Below are 19,225 nucleotides of genomic sequence, written 5' to 3'. Positions count from 1 at the left end.
AAAGCGGATGTGGGAAGCGTGATTCGCGAGCTAGAGCCTCGCGAGAGTAAGCATGAACCTCGGCGCATAACCTACGTCATTTCTAAACATTATGATTGGTTAAGGGAACTCCGTTACTCCAATGAATTTAAGTTGCTGGGTAAGGTCCCGCCCTCCATGGAAACGGATTCCTCTTGGGTTTTCCCAGACTGTTTGACAGAGTCAACAGTCGGCTTTCGCCCAGGCTAACTGTTTTTCAGTCGATGTGTTCGAATCCAGAACAGAAAGTAAGCAATGCTTTAACTTGGTTGGTCATTATTGTGTCTCTTGCGTGGATGAAGTGGTAGAATTCTTTTGGAAAAAAGCTTATAAGCTGATTATTTGGACTAAGTTAATCTAAAGATTATGTCACAAAACGCGCTTAATTGTATCAAGCTCCCAGTATGATTGATGTCTCTCTCTTGAAAATTGGTCTGAAATTCCCTCATTTCGATTTCAGGCGTTTACCCACATTCTTCCTCAGAGACGCACAACCTGATGCAGTAAACTGTAGACATGTTTTACTCAAGAAACAAATGTTGAATGAATGAAATGCTTTAAATTAGCCTTTAAAAAGTAACTTCTTACAGCCCGACGTCTGCAAACAGCGAACAACCTTCAAGGGAGATGTCAACATGTCAACATGTCAACATGACGACACCAAACAAAAAAACATTTAGCTAGTCGGACCAAAGCCAGACTTTTAATTTCATGTAAACATGGCGGTTCGACAGAAATCCTGCCAAATCGAAGCTCCCAAACGCAGACCAGCACACCCAGATAATGTGGTTTGGATCCGTTCACTCCTGTTTGAACACACTCGGCCAGACTCGAATGTCCAGACGATAATGGCCTTAGTTGAGGAAATCTCTCTCAAATTTGGCTGGAGACTGAGTTCCATTTTACAGTGAAACTTCAAGATTAAAACACACACACACATCAGATGAGTTTGAAGTTCGGTCAAACCAGACACACACTCACTCGTTTTTTTTCTACCTTTCAGAAATAAAACACAGCAGCGATTTGAACCCACGGAGCGCAGAGAGGTGCCATCTGTGCGTCTCTCCTTCTGGTGCGAGTGTGTTTGTGCATAAATCCCTGTTGTGACTCATGTTGATGCTCACTGCAGCCTTCCTAAAAGAGTGAGTCATCCTCTCGCCCGCTCACTCTCTCTTTTCTCTGTCTGTTCAGTCTGTCTGAGGCGCAAAAAGACAAAACGGAGGCAGCGAGGCCATCAAATATTTGCCTTTTTTTCAGCTGGGAAGGGAGCGGCTGAAAGCACCTATACTTCGTGTCTTCACCACGAAGGGGTGTTGCTTGACATGTACATAAGTGCTTTACAGTGTAAGAGTGCGGTGTACAGGCATGAAGGTGTAGTGTGTTGCTCTTTAATTAAGTTTTCCAAGAGTGTAAAAGCCACCATTTATGATACCTGCTGAGTTTAAACAGCCACACGGCCCATCGTGGAAATAGAAGAAAAAACAGCCGATTATAACCAGAACCATTGTTTGTCGTCGGAATGTGTTTTCACTTTCTGTGTTTTTTCATGCTTATTTGGAGCAGCAGCTGGTCTGGGCCAGGGTTTCCCTCCCTTGCCGGCCTGTTTTTATTGGCTGGCTGCAGCAAACCCCTGGACCTTGAGCTGTATCGTAGGCTCCCTCTTGTTTGGACTTGGTGGTGGTGTGAGCCGTGAGGGGTTTTTTGAGGCGGTGGGAGGGTGGGGTGATGGGCCGGATTTTTTGGCTTATGAAAGCTGCTCTGTTGAAGCTGAAGTGGGCGCCTCGCTGAGGGACCCTCAGTGTACATGGAGGGGTGGACCCGCTGCCCGGCTACCACAGTGTGAGCTGCCTGTGTAGTCGAGGCCAACCTGATAACGTACTTAAACTGGACAAATGCAGACACTAAATAGCTGCTTACAGGTGCTGAGGCGGCCGCAGCCCCTCTGACAGCTCCTGTTACGCTCATATTGATTGCTGCCTTCACCCTGAGAGGAGCAGAATCAATAGACGGCTGACAGGGAGACGCTCTGGAGGCCAAACTAAAACCTCTCGCTCTCTTCACACCTACAGATCAAACGCGCGGTACGACGATGAGCGTGGACGGGGCGAAGGGAAGTGCCGATGTGAAGACTCTGCAATCCACAGCAAGAATGTTTCTGTGCTCTCCACAGAATCCCCACCATGCAACAGTGATTCCTGTAACTGCACTTATAAATCTGCAGGTAAAATAGACAGTGAAACTGTTTTGTGTGTGTGTGTGTGTGTGTGTGTGTGTGTGTGTGTGTGTGTGTGTTCACTGTACTGTACTATAAGCCTCTCTTTTGTATTTCCAGGGAGACTTGTTGAACACCTGAGACCTGATGCATGTGAAAAAGAGACCAGCTGTCAACCACAGGACACACCTGAAGGTATATGTGTACTATACTGCAGTTATGGAACGGGGCTACAAAAGACCAATTTCTCTCAGTTTTCTTTACCCATAAGACAGTCCCTTTTGCATCAGACACTTTCACTGTATCACTATGTTCTCAGCCGAAGCGTTTTCGCGCTGCCTGCGTCACAGCGCACGCGGCGGCTGCTCAACGCGCCCTGCCGCTGATCAGCTGTGACTCAAAAGTCTGCCAGTCTAATCCCAAAATACCAACTACAGACGAAGAAAATGTGGTCCCGCTCCGAGAAGCGTTTAGCTTAGCCACCTCAGAATTCCGCCGCGTTCTGACGGGTGTTCTGAGGGCTGTCATAGAAATCTCAACGTCAAGTTGAGTGATTAGAATGAGCTTGTTTTTATTCTACATCCCCATGATGGCCGGTGGCTGACCATATTTCCTCGACTACATCCACAGCCATCAGTTACATTACAAACAGTCCACTTTTTAATTGCATTTGCTTGTTGTTGTGGATTAAACCCATTTGTTTCTTATTACTGTGATTGAAAGTGATTTTTGGGTTTTTTTGAAGCAAAGAGAAGTTGAAAGATCATGTTTTGATTTTATAAGCAGACACCAAATCACAATACTGTCTTATCAATAAGATATCAGTATTACTTTCTTTCTCCGATCTTTCCGCCACATTTTTTAACACATCGGGTATTTTGAGAAAAAGTTTAGACGAATGCTGTACTTTCACACATGCTCATCAGAATTGACTGATTAATTTATAATTCTGCTCTGGCAGTCTTTGAGGACCCATCGAATCATCCAGACCAACAGGATCATCAGAGGAAAGAAGCGGCTCACAAGGACGATGATGCAGAGGATAAGAGCCGCAGCCGTAATGAAGACAGCCGGTCCACAGCGACTGAAACCCCCCACACTGACGGGGCCAAAGGTCATCCAAGGGGTCAGCTGACAGAGTCAGCCCGCAGCTCATCCCTCCCACTGACCCCCAAGGATTCTCCCCAGAGCTTAGCCAGTGCCAGGAGGGCCCTGTTTGCCCGCAGACGCCTCGACGCTTCGGCGTCGCCGTCCCCCAGATGTTCCCGTTCTCCGTGCTCTCAATCCCCGAATCCACGAAGAGAGCCGTCTCCGCCTTCAAACCCTTCGCCCGCTTCTCCTTCATCCCTCTCCACGCACACTGCTCAGGCCTCTCCTGCCACACAGACGGCAGCCTCTCCAGCACGATGCATCTCCCCTGGTCAGTCAGAGCCCTCTGCGCCTCGGGGCTCCCCAGCAGCAAGACTGGTGAGTCACTCCAGAAAAACAAAAACCACGGTGCGATAGTATTCATCTACAGCATCAGAATCCGTTATCTTCTTGCTTTCCCTCACACTCTCAAGTTATTGTTGCGTGTATAATGAGATCAGTTCCAGAAGTGTCTTCACTCACCTGTGACTCCGTCCAACTCTGTTCAACTCAGTTTTAAATAAATCAGCTTCTGGCTCCCTCAGCCAATCTTGTGTGGCTCAGTTAAATCCCAGTAAGTCAACATCCAGAACAAATATAGATAGGCAGGTACATATGAGGTTATTTAAAAGGTGCACTTTTATTGGAAAAGGAAGGAAAGGCAACTCTCCTGTTTTATATCAGTCAAACCGAGCTTAAAATAATGCGGGAGAGCTCCCAAATAGACACAACATGTTTTCCCTGGGCAGCCGCTGATAAAACGAGACGCAGGCCGATCGTTAAATACCCAAAGATTTGAACCACATGTCGACGATGAAAACAACGCGGGTGAACATCTCCGCTCACCCCAATAAAGTCAAAAAACAGCCCCACCCCAAACCTGTGGCAATGTTACGGTGTAACCTCACCGCTTCCTCCACACACTAATATAGGTCTCACAGGGGTAGATACTAATTTATATTGTTTGCAGGGTTGTTTTTTCACATCTGCACACATGGGTATGTGTTCACACGGCAGCCACAGCGCTGAACCGGGCGGGTTTGTTAAGGAGAGTCTGTTTCCAGGTCTAAATATTTGACATGTACATGTACGGCCCTTTTTTGAATGTACAGCTTCAGGTCAAGAGCCGTCACTTTTTAAGAAATCAAGGACTGTAAGGACTGTTTTAAATTTGCCTTCTGTGGGTCCATCAGCCGCGCGACGGGTCCAGCGGTCTTAAGAATCCCAAACAGCTTTTATAGCTCAGCTTAAATAGCTAAGACCTTTTGCTTTCCCACAAACTTACCTGTAAACTCCTTTTATAAAAGAAAATATTACAAACTAGGAAACGGTGCAGTTCAAATCATCGAGTGATGGCACAGATGTATGTGAGAGGCACGTAAACCTGCTGCCATATGTTAAAAGAATGCTTATTTTGAACAAAGTGTGTGTTTTTTTTTGTTTGTTTTTTATAGTTCAGATCCAGCTGAGTCTGACTCTTTGGAGACGTCACTGCCTATAAAAAAAAAAGAAGCATACTTTACGTTGTATTAACGACCAGCCGTGAACAAGACAAAGTTGCAATCAAACCTGCGTTCACACAGCTGTGCTCTGACTCAGCATCTTTCTCTCAGCGACTCGGTGAGTCTCCTCTCTGGGAAGTTTTTACACTATTCGTGTTTCCATCAGATGTTTTAGGCGACTACAACGTGAGCATAAAAAAAACCAGAAGGGATGATCATGGAAACTGCACCAAACAGCGTTGGTTCACACGGAGAGATGGAAAACGCCAAACGCTGACGATGCTCACGTGACGGATCACGTGAATAAATGTCGCCTAAAACCCTATGACATTAATAAAAGTTCCTTTTTTTTTTTCAGATTCGGTGAAGGACACTGGTTTTGTTTGCGTCCATTTTTAGTCGTTTATTGCTTAGTTTAGTTTGGTTCTACACCAAATAGTTTATTTCAGATTCACTCAGCCGGAAACCGACGGAAACTGTCACCTATTTAGTCGAGTTTGCACTTTACGAGCACTAGTTCAAAGTTCATAGTTCACCATTTGAAAATCTGGGCTCTGGTCGTCCTTTCCTTGGGTTCAGGGTCGGCGGTTTGAAAAGACGACCACACTGCACTAAATATTCTAGAAAAAGGGCAATCTAAACCACGTTGTTTGAGGCTGCAGCACATATAGGTCATATAACAACAAATAATAAGCACTGAAGCTCTTTTTCTTAGTGTTTTGATTATAATTTGAACACCTCTTATCACGGCAGCTACTCGTACATTCTTTATAGTGGATGAGAACTTGATCACGGGCATTCATCTGTTTTATAATTAATCTGTGTGTTACTCAAAATCTAATTTTGTTTTAAAGAAATACCTTTTTAGCACATAACCTACTTTATTTGATTGAGTTTAACAAAGTGCATCTGAGAACAGACGGCAACTTTTATCCAAAAGTAACATTCATACCACTTTAATCACAGAAATTCTGCTTGTACTACCTTTTAAAAAAACATGAATGAAGAGCTAGCAACTTGCAGCTAGCTCACCAGAGCTCCAGAATCACCAATTAAATGGGCAGACTCAAACATGGAGGGTCTTCCACACTCTGTCAAGCAAAACTAAACACCGACCATCTTTTATTTGTCATACATGAGCGGCAAAACAAGGTCTGAACAACCTGGAGGAGTCTGTTGCATGGAAGTAAAAACTCTCAAATCTAATCCAACAAAACAGAAGTGGCTCCATCTGGTGGTGCCATCGAGCAATGCAGCCGAAATGCAGAAGCTGGTCTGGGCGCTGCAAAGCACAAACGGGCACAACGTTCCATCAAAAACACTGTTGCTCAGTGAGCTGAGAGTGGGCGGCACTCGCTTCACGCCGGACAGTTAAAAACCGTGTTGTTCAGTCAGAAGTTCACAGAAAGAATCAACTCACGAACGTGTTCGTTTGAAGCCAATGTGTTCACAGCACCGGTCGCTTTTGTGACTTTTTGTTTCAAATACTCTTCAGTGAGTTTTATGGACGGACCTTTGCCACTTTCTCTTGAAGACATCGCCCTGCATTGTGCCACTAATATGAAGAAATATTCGTTTTCTATTTTTTTTCAAAATTGGAGTGTCATCAACAATTACTGTTAAAGAATGAACTGGAAGACAGACTTGTCATTTTAGGATATTCACAGCCAAAGGGGACGAAGCGTTGATCAAATCCAGCTCTTTGATGGGTTGAAGCCGGATTTTCAGGGGCTCAAACATATTTAGAGATTTGATTGAAAAGCTGTTTTGTTATATGGGCCATTCCTTTTAATATTTGTCATCGGTTTAAGTAGCTAAAGGGTCTGGAGTGGATTCCAGGCCATCGTCAGGCTGCAGAAACGAAGCGGGAACATTAAAGTGGCTAAAATTGACATAACCATATCGGTATGATAAGTATTGTTGATATTATCTGATTAGCATGCTCGTTCTTGTTTTTCTCTTGACTGCCGGTTTCTACCTTAAAGCACATCATCAGAATAGAGCTATAGAAAAAATTGTTCTCGGCATCGAAGGCAGTATTTACTGAGTCATTGCTATTGATCTGCATCAACAGTAATGTTCATTAAAATCCCACTTAATGCCCCTTTAAATCTGCCTCATTGACATTCTGCCTTTTCAGAACACTCTCCAGTTGGTGTCACGTTTCCTCAGCAGATTAATTCATGTTTCCTTTCATCTCTCTGCTCTTGCAGCCTTTTGATGAGGTCGGTCTGACCCACATCCCCCCACAATCCACTCGGCCCCGAGGAGCCAACAACCTCCTCAGTCACCTCCCTCTGCACTCGCAGCAGCCCAGCAGAGCCCCCAGCCTCCTGATTCCGATCGGGGGGATTCACATGATTCAGCCCAGGTCCCCCCTCCCTGTGTACAGCCTGGTGAGCAGCCGCACGGCGGCGTCCAGGAGACCGAGCGACGCTCCGAAGGGAAGCTTCGCCCTGGAGCAGCGGCAGGTCGCCCTCAAAGAGCCGTCACCCTGCGGCCAATCCAGCCCACAGAGCCCCGAAAGAACAGGACAGACGCCTGCGGGTGATCCGTCGCACACACAGAGTCGAAGCTTCGCCGCCCAGCAACAGTCCAGTCCGGTGACGGAGACGAGACGTCCGGATTCACCCGTTAGAGAGAGGCATGTTTACCTCGAGAGCAGCCAAGGCCAAAAAAAGGCTCCTTCCTCTCAGACACAACTCTGATAGGAGGGAGAGCCTGAAGGGAAAGTGCAAACAGACCGAGGACCAGTGTGAGGGTGAAAATATCTGACAAGAGCACTTGAACACCGCTTCTGAATGACGCTGTTATGTAATTATATGAATAATATATATAGGCACTATGTTAGATATGCAGTATGTTTTGTAAATCTTTTTTACCCTCCTGTTTGATGTCATCGTGTTTATTTATTTCTGTGCTATTATGCAAATTCTGTACTATATGCAAAAGCAGCTGGAATGAAAGAAAAGTTTGAATCAGTTTCCTTATTAACCCCATTGACAGCTCTATTATACTGTTGCTGTGTTAATGTACTGTATTATGAAAACAGATAGAGAAAAGTTACCACAAATATTTATTCGCTCTGACCAGTATTTTGAAGTGCAATTTTCTGTCGGGATTGTGGTTCGAGACGTCATCCTTTTAAAGGCTGTGGCCATTCTTTTGTCGTCTTTGTGTTTCATGAAGCGGGGTTACGTCGACTTTTTCTTTCGGAAGAGAAGTTTCAGGTCAGAACATTTCGAGTGCATCGGAAAATGACTCGGTGGAAACCCGTTTCATGCACGTGGTGGCTATGGTACAGTTTGTTTCATTTGTCACAAACGGATACATGTACTTTTGTGTTGTTGCTTTTCTAAATGATACAATCACTCGGCCATTTTCATGTTTACCATTAAACTTCTCATTTTTACAGATTTATATCAAAACTGGGGTGGCCGTCTTGTCTTTTTTGGTCAGTTTCTCTCTTTCATTCCAGTGAAATATATAGACAAAAGACGTGAACCTATGCAGGACACCAGAGTTGTAAAAGTTCCCTGAACACTCCATGCTGATGAAAGCAGCACCACCCTTTGGCTCAGGTTGGGTTGGGCTTTGTTTCAGTCAATAGAAACGCTCCTTTACCATAAACTCCCATGCACGGGCTGCCTTATTATTTTATTTTATTGTGATCTTCCTTTTCTGTTCCATGTTGGAATCTTCGTTTCCAAGCCCCACGGTTGCCTCGTGTCACCACTGGGTGGCAGCAGAAAGCAACCCAGTGCCTCCAGGTTCCTGCTATCTTCCACTGAAAGGGATGACGTCATACCCTGAAAGTGATGAGCCACACCGAAACCCTGCAGGGGATCTGGATAATTTGAGACCAGACTGTGTAACCGTGTTTGTAATTGGCTTTGTTGTGGTGGCAGTTTTGGTCTGGTGCAATAGATACTCTATAGAGCCGACTCAAAGATGGCATTTAATTAAAAAAAAAAAAAAAAACTAAAGGCAGTGAAATCAAGGATTTAGGAAGCAGCCTTAAGACGATTCACGTTTTCATATTAAGCTTTTGCTTTCTTTTTTTTTTTGGTTGTTTATCTTGCTTTCTGCCATAATTGTATCAAAAGCAGAAAAACTGAACAATGCAGAAATTTCTCCAAAATGCTGCATGTTCAGTTAGGTTACACTCCTATTTTGCATTTGAATATGATAAAAGTCAGATGAATTCATATTTAAGACTGAATGGTGTGACTTTAATTTTATTCTTATCACATAATGGTTTTGTTTCTTTTACTAAATTGAGAAGGGGAAAAAAAAGCGATCTTCACCACATTCTTCCTGGATTCTCCTCACACAGATAAAAGCCAATAAACCTTCACAGATGAAAGGACACATACAGTTAACAGTATGATATTTTAAGAGCCGTTGATATACAATATCTTTTATTGGGTAAAAGTAGCAGCATTGTACTGTAAGGATACATAAATAAAAGTAATATGAGTTTCCAAGTCGTGCATTGAATTGAAAACATACTTTTTAGTTTAATGGGGAAGATGAACACACTGAGATTAACACTATTTTTAATTCATCACTGCTGATGCACAGCAGTACATTTTCTGTTGCAGCTGCTTGAGATACAGCTCAGATAGTAAGAGTAAATGCATCCAATTATTTATGGAAAGAACTATGTAATGTTTCAAAATACTTTGTATGATAAAAAGTCAAATGTTTTACATTGTCCTTGATCATATTGTATTTCTTTTATCTCACTGTGGCCTGGTAATGGTAACAAGATTACAGTTGAGATTTAAAATCCTGGTTACTAATCTTAATCTTTAGAGCCAAAGTTTGTTTATTTTGACCTTGCAGTTCTTACCGACCGAAGATGGGGATGTTTTGTATGTTGGGAAAATGAATAAACAAGGATGTGTCATAATAAGTTAACAAAAAGTAAATGTACCCAGTTACATCTTGCCAGTAGGTGTGGGAACTCGTAATTATGGAATACTAAGAAGGCAAATGTTTTCTTTTAAATATTTTAAGTATGATTTATTATATGGACTGGCGCCCTGTCCAGGTTGTACCCCGCCTCTCGCCCATTACCGCTGGGATAGGCTCCAGCCCCCCCGCGACCCGACCGACGGATTCAGCGGGTATAGAAAATGGATGGATGGATGATTTATTATTTTCATTTTCAAGGATTTTTAACAGCTCTGATCATTTGTGTGGTACCTGTCACATTCCAAAGCGTTCATCTTCACGGGATTGTTGCATACAGGTGTGGCAGGCACCCTCATTACCTATGACAAGTACAGAGACAGTTTTTCAGTTTGAATTTTGAATGATTTTTCTTGGCCAGGATGCTGCAATCCAAACTTCCATTTAGGGGTTTGGTCCATATTTTTCAGCTCATAAAAGATCCTATCTGTTTGTGACTCACCATGTCATGTCCTCCTGTTACTGCAAACCCTATCAACAGTTGCCAATGTTGCTTCCTGTTTTTCCTTTCTCTTGTTTTTTTTTTTCCTTTCAACCCGAATGAAAGACATTTTGGCATTTTTCTGTGATGTTGTATCACATTCCTGAAGGGTAAGTACGTACGTGTCTTAATGTTAACTGGCCTTTAACAGCCTTGTCCTCATGCTGTATTTACATAATACCAGCAGATACTGTACCTTGGCTTCTAGTTCTACAGTGAGGAACCTTGGAGTTATTTTTGACCAGAACTTATCATTTGACTTGCATATAAAACAGGTTTCTAGGACTGCCTTCTTTCACCTTCGTAATATTGTTAAAATCAGGAACATCTTGTCTCAGAGTGATGCAGAAAAACTAATTCATGCATTTGTTACTTCAAGATTGGACTACTGTAATTCTTTATTATTGGGCTGTCCCACATATTCTCTGAAAAGCCTTCAGTTGATCCAAAATGCTGCAGCCAGAGTTTTGATGAGAACTAACAGGAGAGATCATATTTCTCCAGTTTTAGCTTCTCTGCATTTGCTCCCTGTTAAATTCAGAGGCCGAGGCGGATGGCCACCCTTCCTGAGTCTGGTTCTGTTCTTCCTGTTAAAAGGGAGTTGTTTCTCTCCACAGTCGCCTCAGGCACGCCCAGGACGGGAGATTGGACTGAACAGAGGTTTCGGTGCAATCTGTTGGTTTCCTTAGCTAGGAAATAGTTTTTGAATTTGCTCTCAATGAATTAATTGGATTATTTTCAAATTAATTAATTGGATTTGATTGGATTATGATTACAATGAATTGAACTCCAATTGGCTTGAATTGGACCGTAATATTGAAGTGCCTTGAGATGACATTTGTTGTAATTTGCTATGTAATAAAACTGAATTGAATTGAATGTAAAGAAAAAGAAAATGAACCAAAACTACTAAAAGAAGAAAACATATACCAGCGTATGCACTACATTCAAAGTCTACTTACACTACTATTCAATTTGTGTTAATGTGTCCATAAGATAGTTTTTTTTAAGAGTGATAAGAAATATGAGCAAAATCAGTCCTATGGCTTTGGATTTTCATATTGAATTTGCAGAGCATCACGTTAAATCTCAGATAGGCTAAGGCCTGTAGGCCAATGGTTAACATCAATTGTGACATGTTTTTTGGTGGGACTTTTTGCGTGTGCTGTAAGGAACCCATGAGATGAGAATCTAGTGCAAGCTAGATGGAGAAGACAGTAAAAGCATGGCCCAACAGGAGCTGCGCTTTTAGCCATGAGAGGGTCGAAATTGCTTCACTGGTGCTGCAGGCTGCAGTAGTCTGCACCCAAGAGAACACCGTTTGAAACGTGCTGGGAGCTGGCTGACTAGCTCCTGTCGCATGAGTAAGCAATGGAAAATTAATACATTACCACTGTGATACTTCCACGTGCAATTTAGCTTCCTTTTCTGAAGAATCACCCTGGTGCAGACAGATAACAGGCTGAATTACCATAATATCTGAAATGCTATAAAATGAGCTAGGCTTAGTCAGTCGAAGTACACAGGGTGGGATATGGGCTGGGCACATTAGCATAGATCTCTATTCACTGATTGTTGACAATGATTTACAGGTATACCCAAAACTATTTTAGGGACAAATGTAACATTTTTAGGATGACAAAGGAGTTTCAGAGGATTGCTAAATGGTAGAGTGGGAATATATAAGCTAGCTACTTATGTACTCTTACTAAGAACACTGTTCACTAACCTACTCACTGCTAATATTTGGACACTCAACAGTTCACAACAGTGACTTGTATTCTCGGTGATAAACTTTAAAGAGTCTCAATTAATTAAAGCTTTTAATTAAAGCCTCTCTGCCTGTTATTCTTCAAAGCTTGTGATGTTTGAATGATATTAAATTGATACTGAATGATGATTTAAGGGTCAAATCTACAGTCAGAGGGGAGGAACAGGTGGATGTGGGCTTATTTTGGATTTTAAAAATAAAAGTAAAAGATGATGGCACTTAGGATCTGTCCATAAGGGCTGTGTTGTTACCATTTCACTATAAATCTGGTGTGTGCGTATAACAGCTGTCATGTAGGTGTGTCGGATACCGTCAGATCCCGACAATGTCATGAGTCTGTGATCATTTTCAAAACGCACTCCAAAAGCAAATTAATGTTATTCAAATAGTTTATTACACAAAAAGGAGCGGCAAACATAGACAAACACTGTTCACTTATTAATTTAAAACTAATAAACTAACAAAAATAATAATAATAATACGTTCTGGGTAGCCTAATATATGAAATTGGTTTTATGTGTAGCACCGGGACGTGTAACACAGGTGAGCTGTCATTGGTGTCTGTAATTGCAATTATTAATGTTGCATATGATGTCAGCGTGCAAAAAACTCATGGGCTCTGTGGAGAGCTCTGCTCCAGCTGGCTGCTGTGACAGGTCACTGACACTGTATTTCTGCTTAATCTAACATGTTTCAGACTCGCCCGATGTACATTAATACCTTTATTTTGATATTTGACATTTCAGGGGATTTTGATGATAGATTATTAAAGTTGTTTTTTTGCGAGGTTGTGGAGTTCCTCTAAAAGAACTCTAATTTAGGCTTGTATAGGCTATTAAAGGAATTGTCGGAATGGCAGGATGTTTAAAAAAGAAATAAAACATACCGTCATTCTGACAATGGTAGGAAAAAAGTGTTGGAATGACGGGACGTTTGATAAAAAATGAAGTGTCGCCATTCCGACAATTTGAGGCCCATGTCGGAATAGTGGGATGTAACCAAGAAAGTAAACAGACTTCCTGTGTCTTACTGGTTGTAGCTTTAGCCAGCTATGCTATTAAGGTAATGTAATCTCTGTGACTGTCCGGAATTAAAAAGTCACATATTATTTAGTTCACTAAAAATGATTATGTGAGATACCGTGGTACAAGCCAGTGCATAAAGTATGTAATTGTTCCCCAATTTTATTACCAAAACCATGAACTCAAAAAGCCAATACTCATATGTTTATGGTGTATTTATGATTATCTTCATGAATCTCACACAGAACAGGACAGAGGACGTGAGTATGATATGTAGCATGTTAGCATCCTAGATAGGCTCCCTCTAACAAATTTGACCATGCTAGCGAGTCTTTGAAGTTATGCTAAGCAGGAGATGCTACGCAGCTAACAATAGTGCACATATATGGTGTTTCATGTCACCATATCTCAGATTCCAGTTGCACAAAGACCTCAGAGTACATTTTTAACCCCCCCCCCCCCCCTCCTACACACACACACACACACACACACACACACACAATGTTGTGACTGTCTGGACTTGTGTGTCATTGTGTGACACTCTGGATTTCACCTCATCCCAGAGGAATTTCTAATGATTCTGCAATCATGGCTCCACTATTTGTTTGTCATCACGCCGTCTCACATTCCTCAGCAACAGGCGGAAGTGTGGAGCAGATAAGGCTTCATTTTTTACACTGCCATACTGCCATGTCTGAAGAAAGCAACAAGGAAGGGGGAAATGAGGGGCAGGGGTACCTTTAGATTGAGCCCATTCCTCCATCAGACAAATATTTACTCAAGATCATTTTTTTTCTTCACTGTAACAAGTAGTTGGTCAAATATCAGTCTGCTGGCATTTTGACATCCTTTTGGCATTTCCTCTTCCCCTTTACCCTTAGAAACGAACGCACAATGCTCCAGTCATGTTTTTTCCTCCTGTTGTTTCTCTAAGCACCTTCTATCTTTTAGGTTTCCACTGGAGCGCTGATCTAAAAGTCCTCGACAAGATTTTCCATCCCACATGACCTAAACAATTGTACTCTTTCCTGTTTTTATAAAACTGTCCCTTGGGTCTGCCTTCTACATGTCTTAAAACCATTTATGGTAAAAGATGAGTCAAACCAAAACGCACATTAGGATGCTCAGAGACATTAATATGTGAATAGAATTCAAATTTCTTAAGTCGACCCAAGTGTCCTCTCACAAGTCCCTTCACTTGAACCGAGAGCGTTACTTGTTATGTTTGAATTCTATAAATGATGGAACAAAAGAGTTTGAACTTTTTTAAAACTGAGTTGAAGTTAAGGTTACATCACCAGCCCTTATCGTTCAATTCCAAAGAAAATTGGAGTCGGCACAGATCATATTTGACCGTTCACAAATATAACTCCAAATGTCTCGCATCTGACTTTCAGCGAATGTGACTGTGCACTGAAACAGCAACCCCTCCATTCCTCCCAAGTGGAATTGTGTTATCACTTTGTGCAGGTACATGCCTGTGGATTTGAATTATATAAGCCTTTCTATAGCTGATAAGAAAGAGGAATACCTTAAAGGTGTTTGCATGACATTTTTTTAACTCTTCTGTGTGAGCGACCGGGTTGCAGTCAAATCCATGATGCCTGTGTGTCGGTGAGCTTTTACTATACAGTTATTTTATTTCACTTTTATTGTTGTATGTATGGTGGTGTTTGTGTGTGGGCTGCAGTGAGCCGCTACGGCGGTCGTCTGCATATCTCTTTACGAGGGACAAAGTGTGTTATATGCACAGTTGGTGTGGGACGCCGGTGCCATGACCTCACCTTCCTGCTGGGGGTGCTGACAGCCCTGTCCTCCATCCTCCTATCAGCAGCGCGCCACATGCAGAGCCTCTGTCGCGGCTCATCTCTTCCTCTGCCGCCTCCAGCGTCATCCGCACGTCTGTCACCTGTGGAAAAGAAAACACGCACAAGGCATTTCATAGCTTCCTCTCATCTGCTACCCACATTCAGATTTTAATTTTTTTTTTTTTTTACAAATAATGGCATATGAGGAGTCTCTTAACAACAAGTTTTACTTTCTTAAAGTTCATCTGCACATATGCAGCACTGTCATGGAAAGTCGTGGAAAATAAAACGTGTTCTCTAGTTTTCACTTCAAAAAGCTACATATAACTATTGAAATATTGCCATTTTGCACACTTTAGATCTGCTACATCTCAATTTACTTTTGCCTCTCCTTGTGATTCTACTAGTTTTTCCCTTCTCCCTCCTTCTTCCAGGTAATTTATTTGGCTCTCTTCACCTTGGTAAATCAACAGAATTCCTGATATTTATGTCAACCTAACTTTCACCTACCGCTTTTATAACAGCCATTGTTACAGCCCTGAAGTTCAACCTGGACAACTGTCACGGCATTTTTTCAAAAATTTGTTTAGGTCATTGTCATTTCCTAGACAATGGCTGTAGACTGTTTACTGCCCTATGATACACTGCATGTTCCCTCTGCCCCTCGTGGGCTGTGGGGTTACCGACAGTGTTAATAAGGTCACTCTCGGAATGTTGTGAGTAGTAGTATTGAGAATGGTGGAAGGAGGGGGGGTTAGCAGGTGGAGTCTTGTGTAAGAACGGGAGGGGCCGTCACCCACGGGGCTGTATAAGTAGAAGCTGTTGGTGGTAACATGAACACAAAGCACCTGCTGCTGCTCTCCAGTCTAAACATACAGGACACCTCTCGGACTGTAAACTGACTACTCATTAACACTTTAGACACACAAGAGATGACGATGGCTTCCTTCATGAGCAAGATCCTTACTTTATTCATCATCTGCACGACTCTGCAAGAGGGTGAGTTTCTTTGTTTTTCAAGTCTTTTTACACAGATGTATTATGACTCCTTTACCTGTATATATGATGTATATATATGACTCCTTTTTAAGATTTTTATGAATGAAAGTCTTATTTTCATTTTATGAAAGACTCAATAGTTCAGGTTAGGTGAAGAGGTAATGTTTGAAGTGTCTCAAAATGCTGTAAAAAAAGAAATAGAGATTAATTCAGTGAAATTAAATAAAAAAAATGGACTTTCTTATCATTTCATTCTGAAGCCTTTGACCCAAAAAAATGTTGATAGAAAGTAGGTTTGAGCTTCCAAAGAATCATTTCTTTTGATAAGAAACACACCTTTTACCAAAGAGTAACCACAACATAACACTGTATTGACCTCAGGCTGGCATGCAGCACTGTTTGACTTGGATTAAGTTCTTTGATTTACAATATGATAAATATGTTCCACTATCCATCACAACAACATTTGTTTAACCACACTGGCTCGCTCTCTAAGTAGGTTGGTTTTTATTTACATGTGATAACTGCGCAGGCGAGCTGCAAATTCTTACTCGGCTCTTTGTAATCTCTGGATCCTTTGTGTTTTTCTAGGTTGTGGACTCCCCTTATCAGACCGGCCGGAGCTGCCCGTTCAAGCGCCGCAACCGAGCCACATCAGGACCAAACGCTGCTCCTGTAGCAGCTGGGACGATAAAGAGTGCATCTACTTCTGCCACCTGGACATTATCTGGGTCAACACGCCAAGGTGAGTTTACAGAGTACCTCAGACTCAGAGAGCTAAATTTGTTACCAGACACCTCCTGGCTACCCCTATCCCGAACCCTAACCCCCCCCAAAAGCTCTTACGAATGACTCAAAACAAATCCAAGAAGCCTTCAACATCTAATGTATTTCTTTTTTACTTTCCAGTAAACTTCTTCCTTATGGTCTGGGAAGTCCCTTGTCTCGCCGCCGGCGGTCAGCCAACCGGTGCGAATGCCTCAATCCGACCGATAAAACTTGCCATGGCTTCTGCCATCAAAGGTGAGCGCTGTTTCCTCTTTATTCTCACCTCTTACCTACATACCCTTATGGCAAACCCAATCTGTCCCCTCATGCACCCTCCTGTGGGTGCAAGATAGTATCAAAGTAGCTTCAATGTCTCCGTCAGTCTTGGATGATCTGTCTCAAAAGTATGTTGACGAGGAGGACAAGTCAGTGGGAGGCTAAATGATTGGGTCTGTGATAGTGGCTCTGCAGCATGAGGGTAGCTGCGATGGCGGAGAGACAGGCCTTCATTCCTGAGGAGGACTTGAAAGAAATGACAGTGGTTTATTAGCAGGGCTGCTATTTTTGGAAGGTATACATTTCTGCTCCTGCTCAAGGGAATGTTTGTTGCGTCTTTGGGTTATTGTGTTCATGAAACACCGCGATGTATTAGTCACCAACTCTAGATCTTATCTTTGAAGTTGTTTTGTAAGACTCGTCCCGTATCTTTTTAACTATCAGGTATAAAAAAAAGTTGTTTGATCCTGAAAGATTGTGCCTCGAGTAGGGAAGTGACCATAAGCCTGCAAAGGTGTGTTTTTCTGAAACAGTGAAAAGTTTTAGTCCTTGTTTTAATGGTTTCCATTGTATCTGTCCACAGCTCAGAGGATACCAGAAGTGATATCAGGAGACCACTGGGTGACTCTAACAACCCAGACAGCAGCAAAATGCTGGCATCCTTCAGGTAAATGGCTGAGAATTGAAAAAAAAAAATCTAAATTTAAACCTTGAGTGTGTTCTTTTTTAGGCTATTATCTGAGTACCAAGAAATATATCTAACCTGGAATCTTTTGATTTTTCCTGCAGATCTGTAGTTAGGTCCAACATGGCGATCGCAAAAGGCCTTAAGGCAACAAGGAGGAAACCCTCTGGCATCAAAAAGATCAAGAACAGAACAAGAGGGTAAAAGGAATGAACGAAAACCAGAAGAAGTACAGTCTTCATGGATTCACCCTCCATGGACCGAAGACTACAACGGCTGCTGTCACTTCCAGCACCTGAGTATCCTGGGAAGCAGAGATGGAAACGTGGAAGGAAAAGGAGGCAGTGGAACAAGCATTTATTCCACAAAACAGAGCACTGGAGGACGGGCAGCTTCCCAGTTTAAAGCCCAACAGAAGGGACAAAGATGGGAGGAGATGTAGTCGTGTTTTGAATTCTCCATGAGCGTTAATGAAGAAGGATCCGTTAAAACAAAGAGTGGCTTTAGGACTAGAGGGTAAAAACACCAAGAAAGGTTACAACTACCAGTTTGTGACCAGGAATCTGGCTTTAAGGACAAAGCACCAGTGAGGCACACAATATTATAGCATCATTAGTCACACTCAATACATAGTTAGTAATATTTTGTCCTTGATTATTGAAATGTCATTACTGATCTTTAGTTTGGTTTAATATTCCTCTGTATCAGAGCTGGAATCTGCGGTCTCGCTTAATGTTTAAGGCGAAAGAGAAAACAAGCTTTCAAACTACGAGGCAGTGCTTGAAAACGGCAGCTTGTGCACTCCTGGCACATGTGGCCACAGTAAAATGAATGTCACCTTTTTGGGATTTATGTGATAAACAATTGGCTTATTCGAGGTTCCACTGTCAGCTCTTGCACACAAACACACACACACGGACTTTCTGCTCGCATAAAAACAGCAGGTCCATTGTGATGTGAAGTGTTTATTGCATGGAGCTCCTTTTTATTGTTCTGATTGAAGATAAGCCAGAAGGTTTCAATGATGTGCAGCTTGCCAAAAAATGTAGCAGTTGTTTTTCTCTTCTGACAAATGACAAATTAATTCCTCTGTAATTAGTCAGAGGGAAAAATGACTCTTGACTCATGCTGTGTTAGACATTATTAATCCTCAGATATGCTGTATATTCAGAACAGTTTACAAGCTTTTAAGTTTACTGTTGATACTAAATGATAGCAATAATTGTAAATAGATGAATTTATTTATTCTCTAACTTATTCAGAAGATGTATTTATATTTCTATAACTGGAGCCCTGAATTTTAAATGAGAAATAAAGAGGCTTGAAAGTATTTTTTTGCACGTTGTGTTGATTTCATTTCTGACTAATGGATCTTACACTCACCAAACATTCACACAAATAACACGTTTCAGCAAGTTGCTTGTACTTATTCAGTACTGACAAGAGAGTTGATTCGCTCTCACGCTTACGCACATGCATAGAAACATTTTTTATATTCCTACAGGCTTCACAGCTGGTTCATGTTCAAGTTTGCACAAAGAGCCCTGAGAAGAAATACCAAACTCATTCCTGGCTCAG

General features: G+C 42.1%; 2 protein-coding genes across 4 annotated transcripts in view; both read left to right on the top strand.

Moving 5' to 3' along the window:
* hivep3a (HIVEP zinc finger 3a) overlaps positions 1-8,258 on the top strand; it is a 52,538-nt gene extending 44,280 nt beyond the window's left edge. For 2 of the 3 annotated variants that reach the window (XM_075449804.1, XM_075449805.1), the window contains exons 4-7: positions 2,088-2,239; positions 2,351-2,425; positions 3,192-3,697; positions 7,074-8,258. In XM_075449804.1, the coding sequence (XP_075305919.1) occupies positions 2,088-2,239; positions 2,351-2,425; positions 3,192-3,697; positions 7,074-7,568 (1,228 nt within the window). In that variant the 3' untranslated portion in view covers positions 7,569-8,258. Of the gene's footprint in view, positions 1-2,087; positions 2,240-2,350; positions 2,426-3,191; positions 3,698-4,812; positions 4,974-7,073 lie in introns of those variants that run through there. The other variant, XM_075449806.1, reaches the window with a different exon arrangement.
* Positions 8,259-15,760: 7,502 nt separating this feature from the next.
* On the top strand, positions 15,761-18,960 carry edn2 (endothelin 2). Its single transcript, XM_075449467.1, has 5 exons — positions 15,761-15,918; positions 16,510-16,663; positions 16,828-16,941; positions 17,546-17,629; positions 17,752-18,960. Exons 1-5 carry the CDS (start codon positions 15,852-15,854, stop codon positions 17,849-17,851), a joined length of 519 nt encoding a protein of 172 aa, XP_075305582.1. The 5' UTR covers positions 15,761-15,851; the 3' UTR covers positions 17,852-18,960.
* Positions 18,961-19,225: the final 265 nt, after the last annotated feature.

This window comes from Odontesthes bonariensis, chromosome 18, assembly GCF_027942865.1.
Source record: "Odontesthes bonariensis isolate fOdoBon6 chromosome 18, fOdoBon6.hap1, whole genome shotgun sequence".
Taxonomy (NCBI): Eukaryota; Metazoa; Chordata; class Actinopteri; order Atheriniformes; family Atherinopsidae; genus Odontesthes; species Odontesthes bonariensis.
The sequence above is the reverse complement of the archived record's forward strand: the minus strand, read 5'-3'. Positions and strand labels throughout refer to the sequence as shown.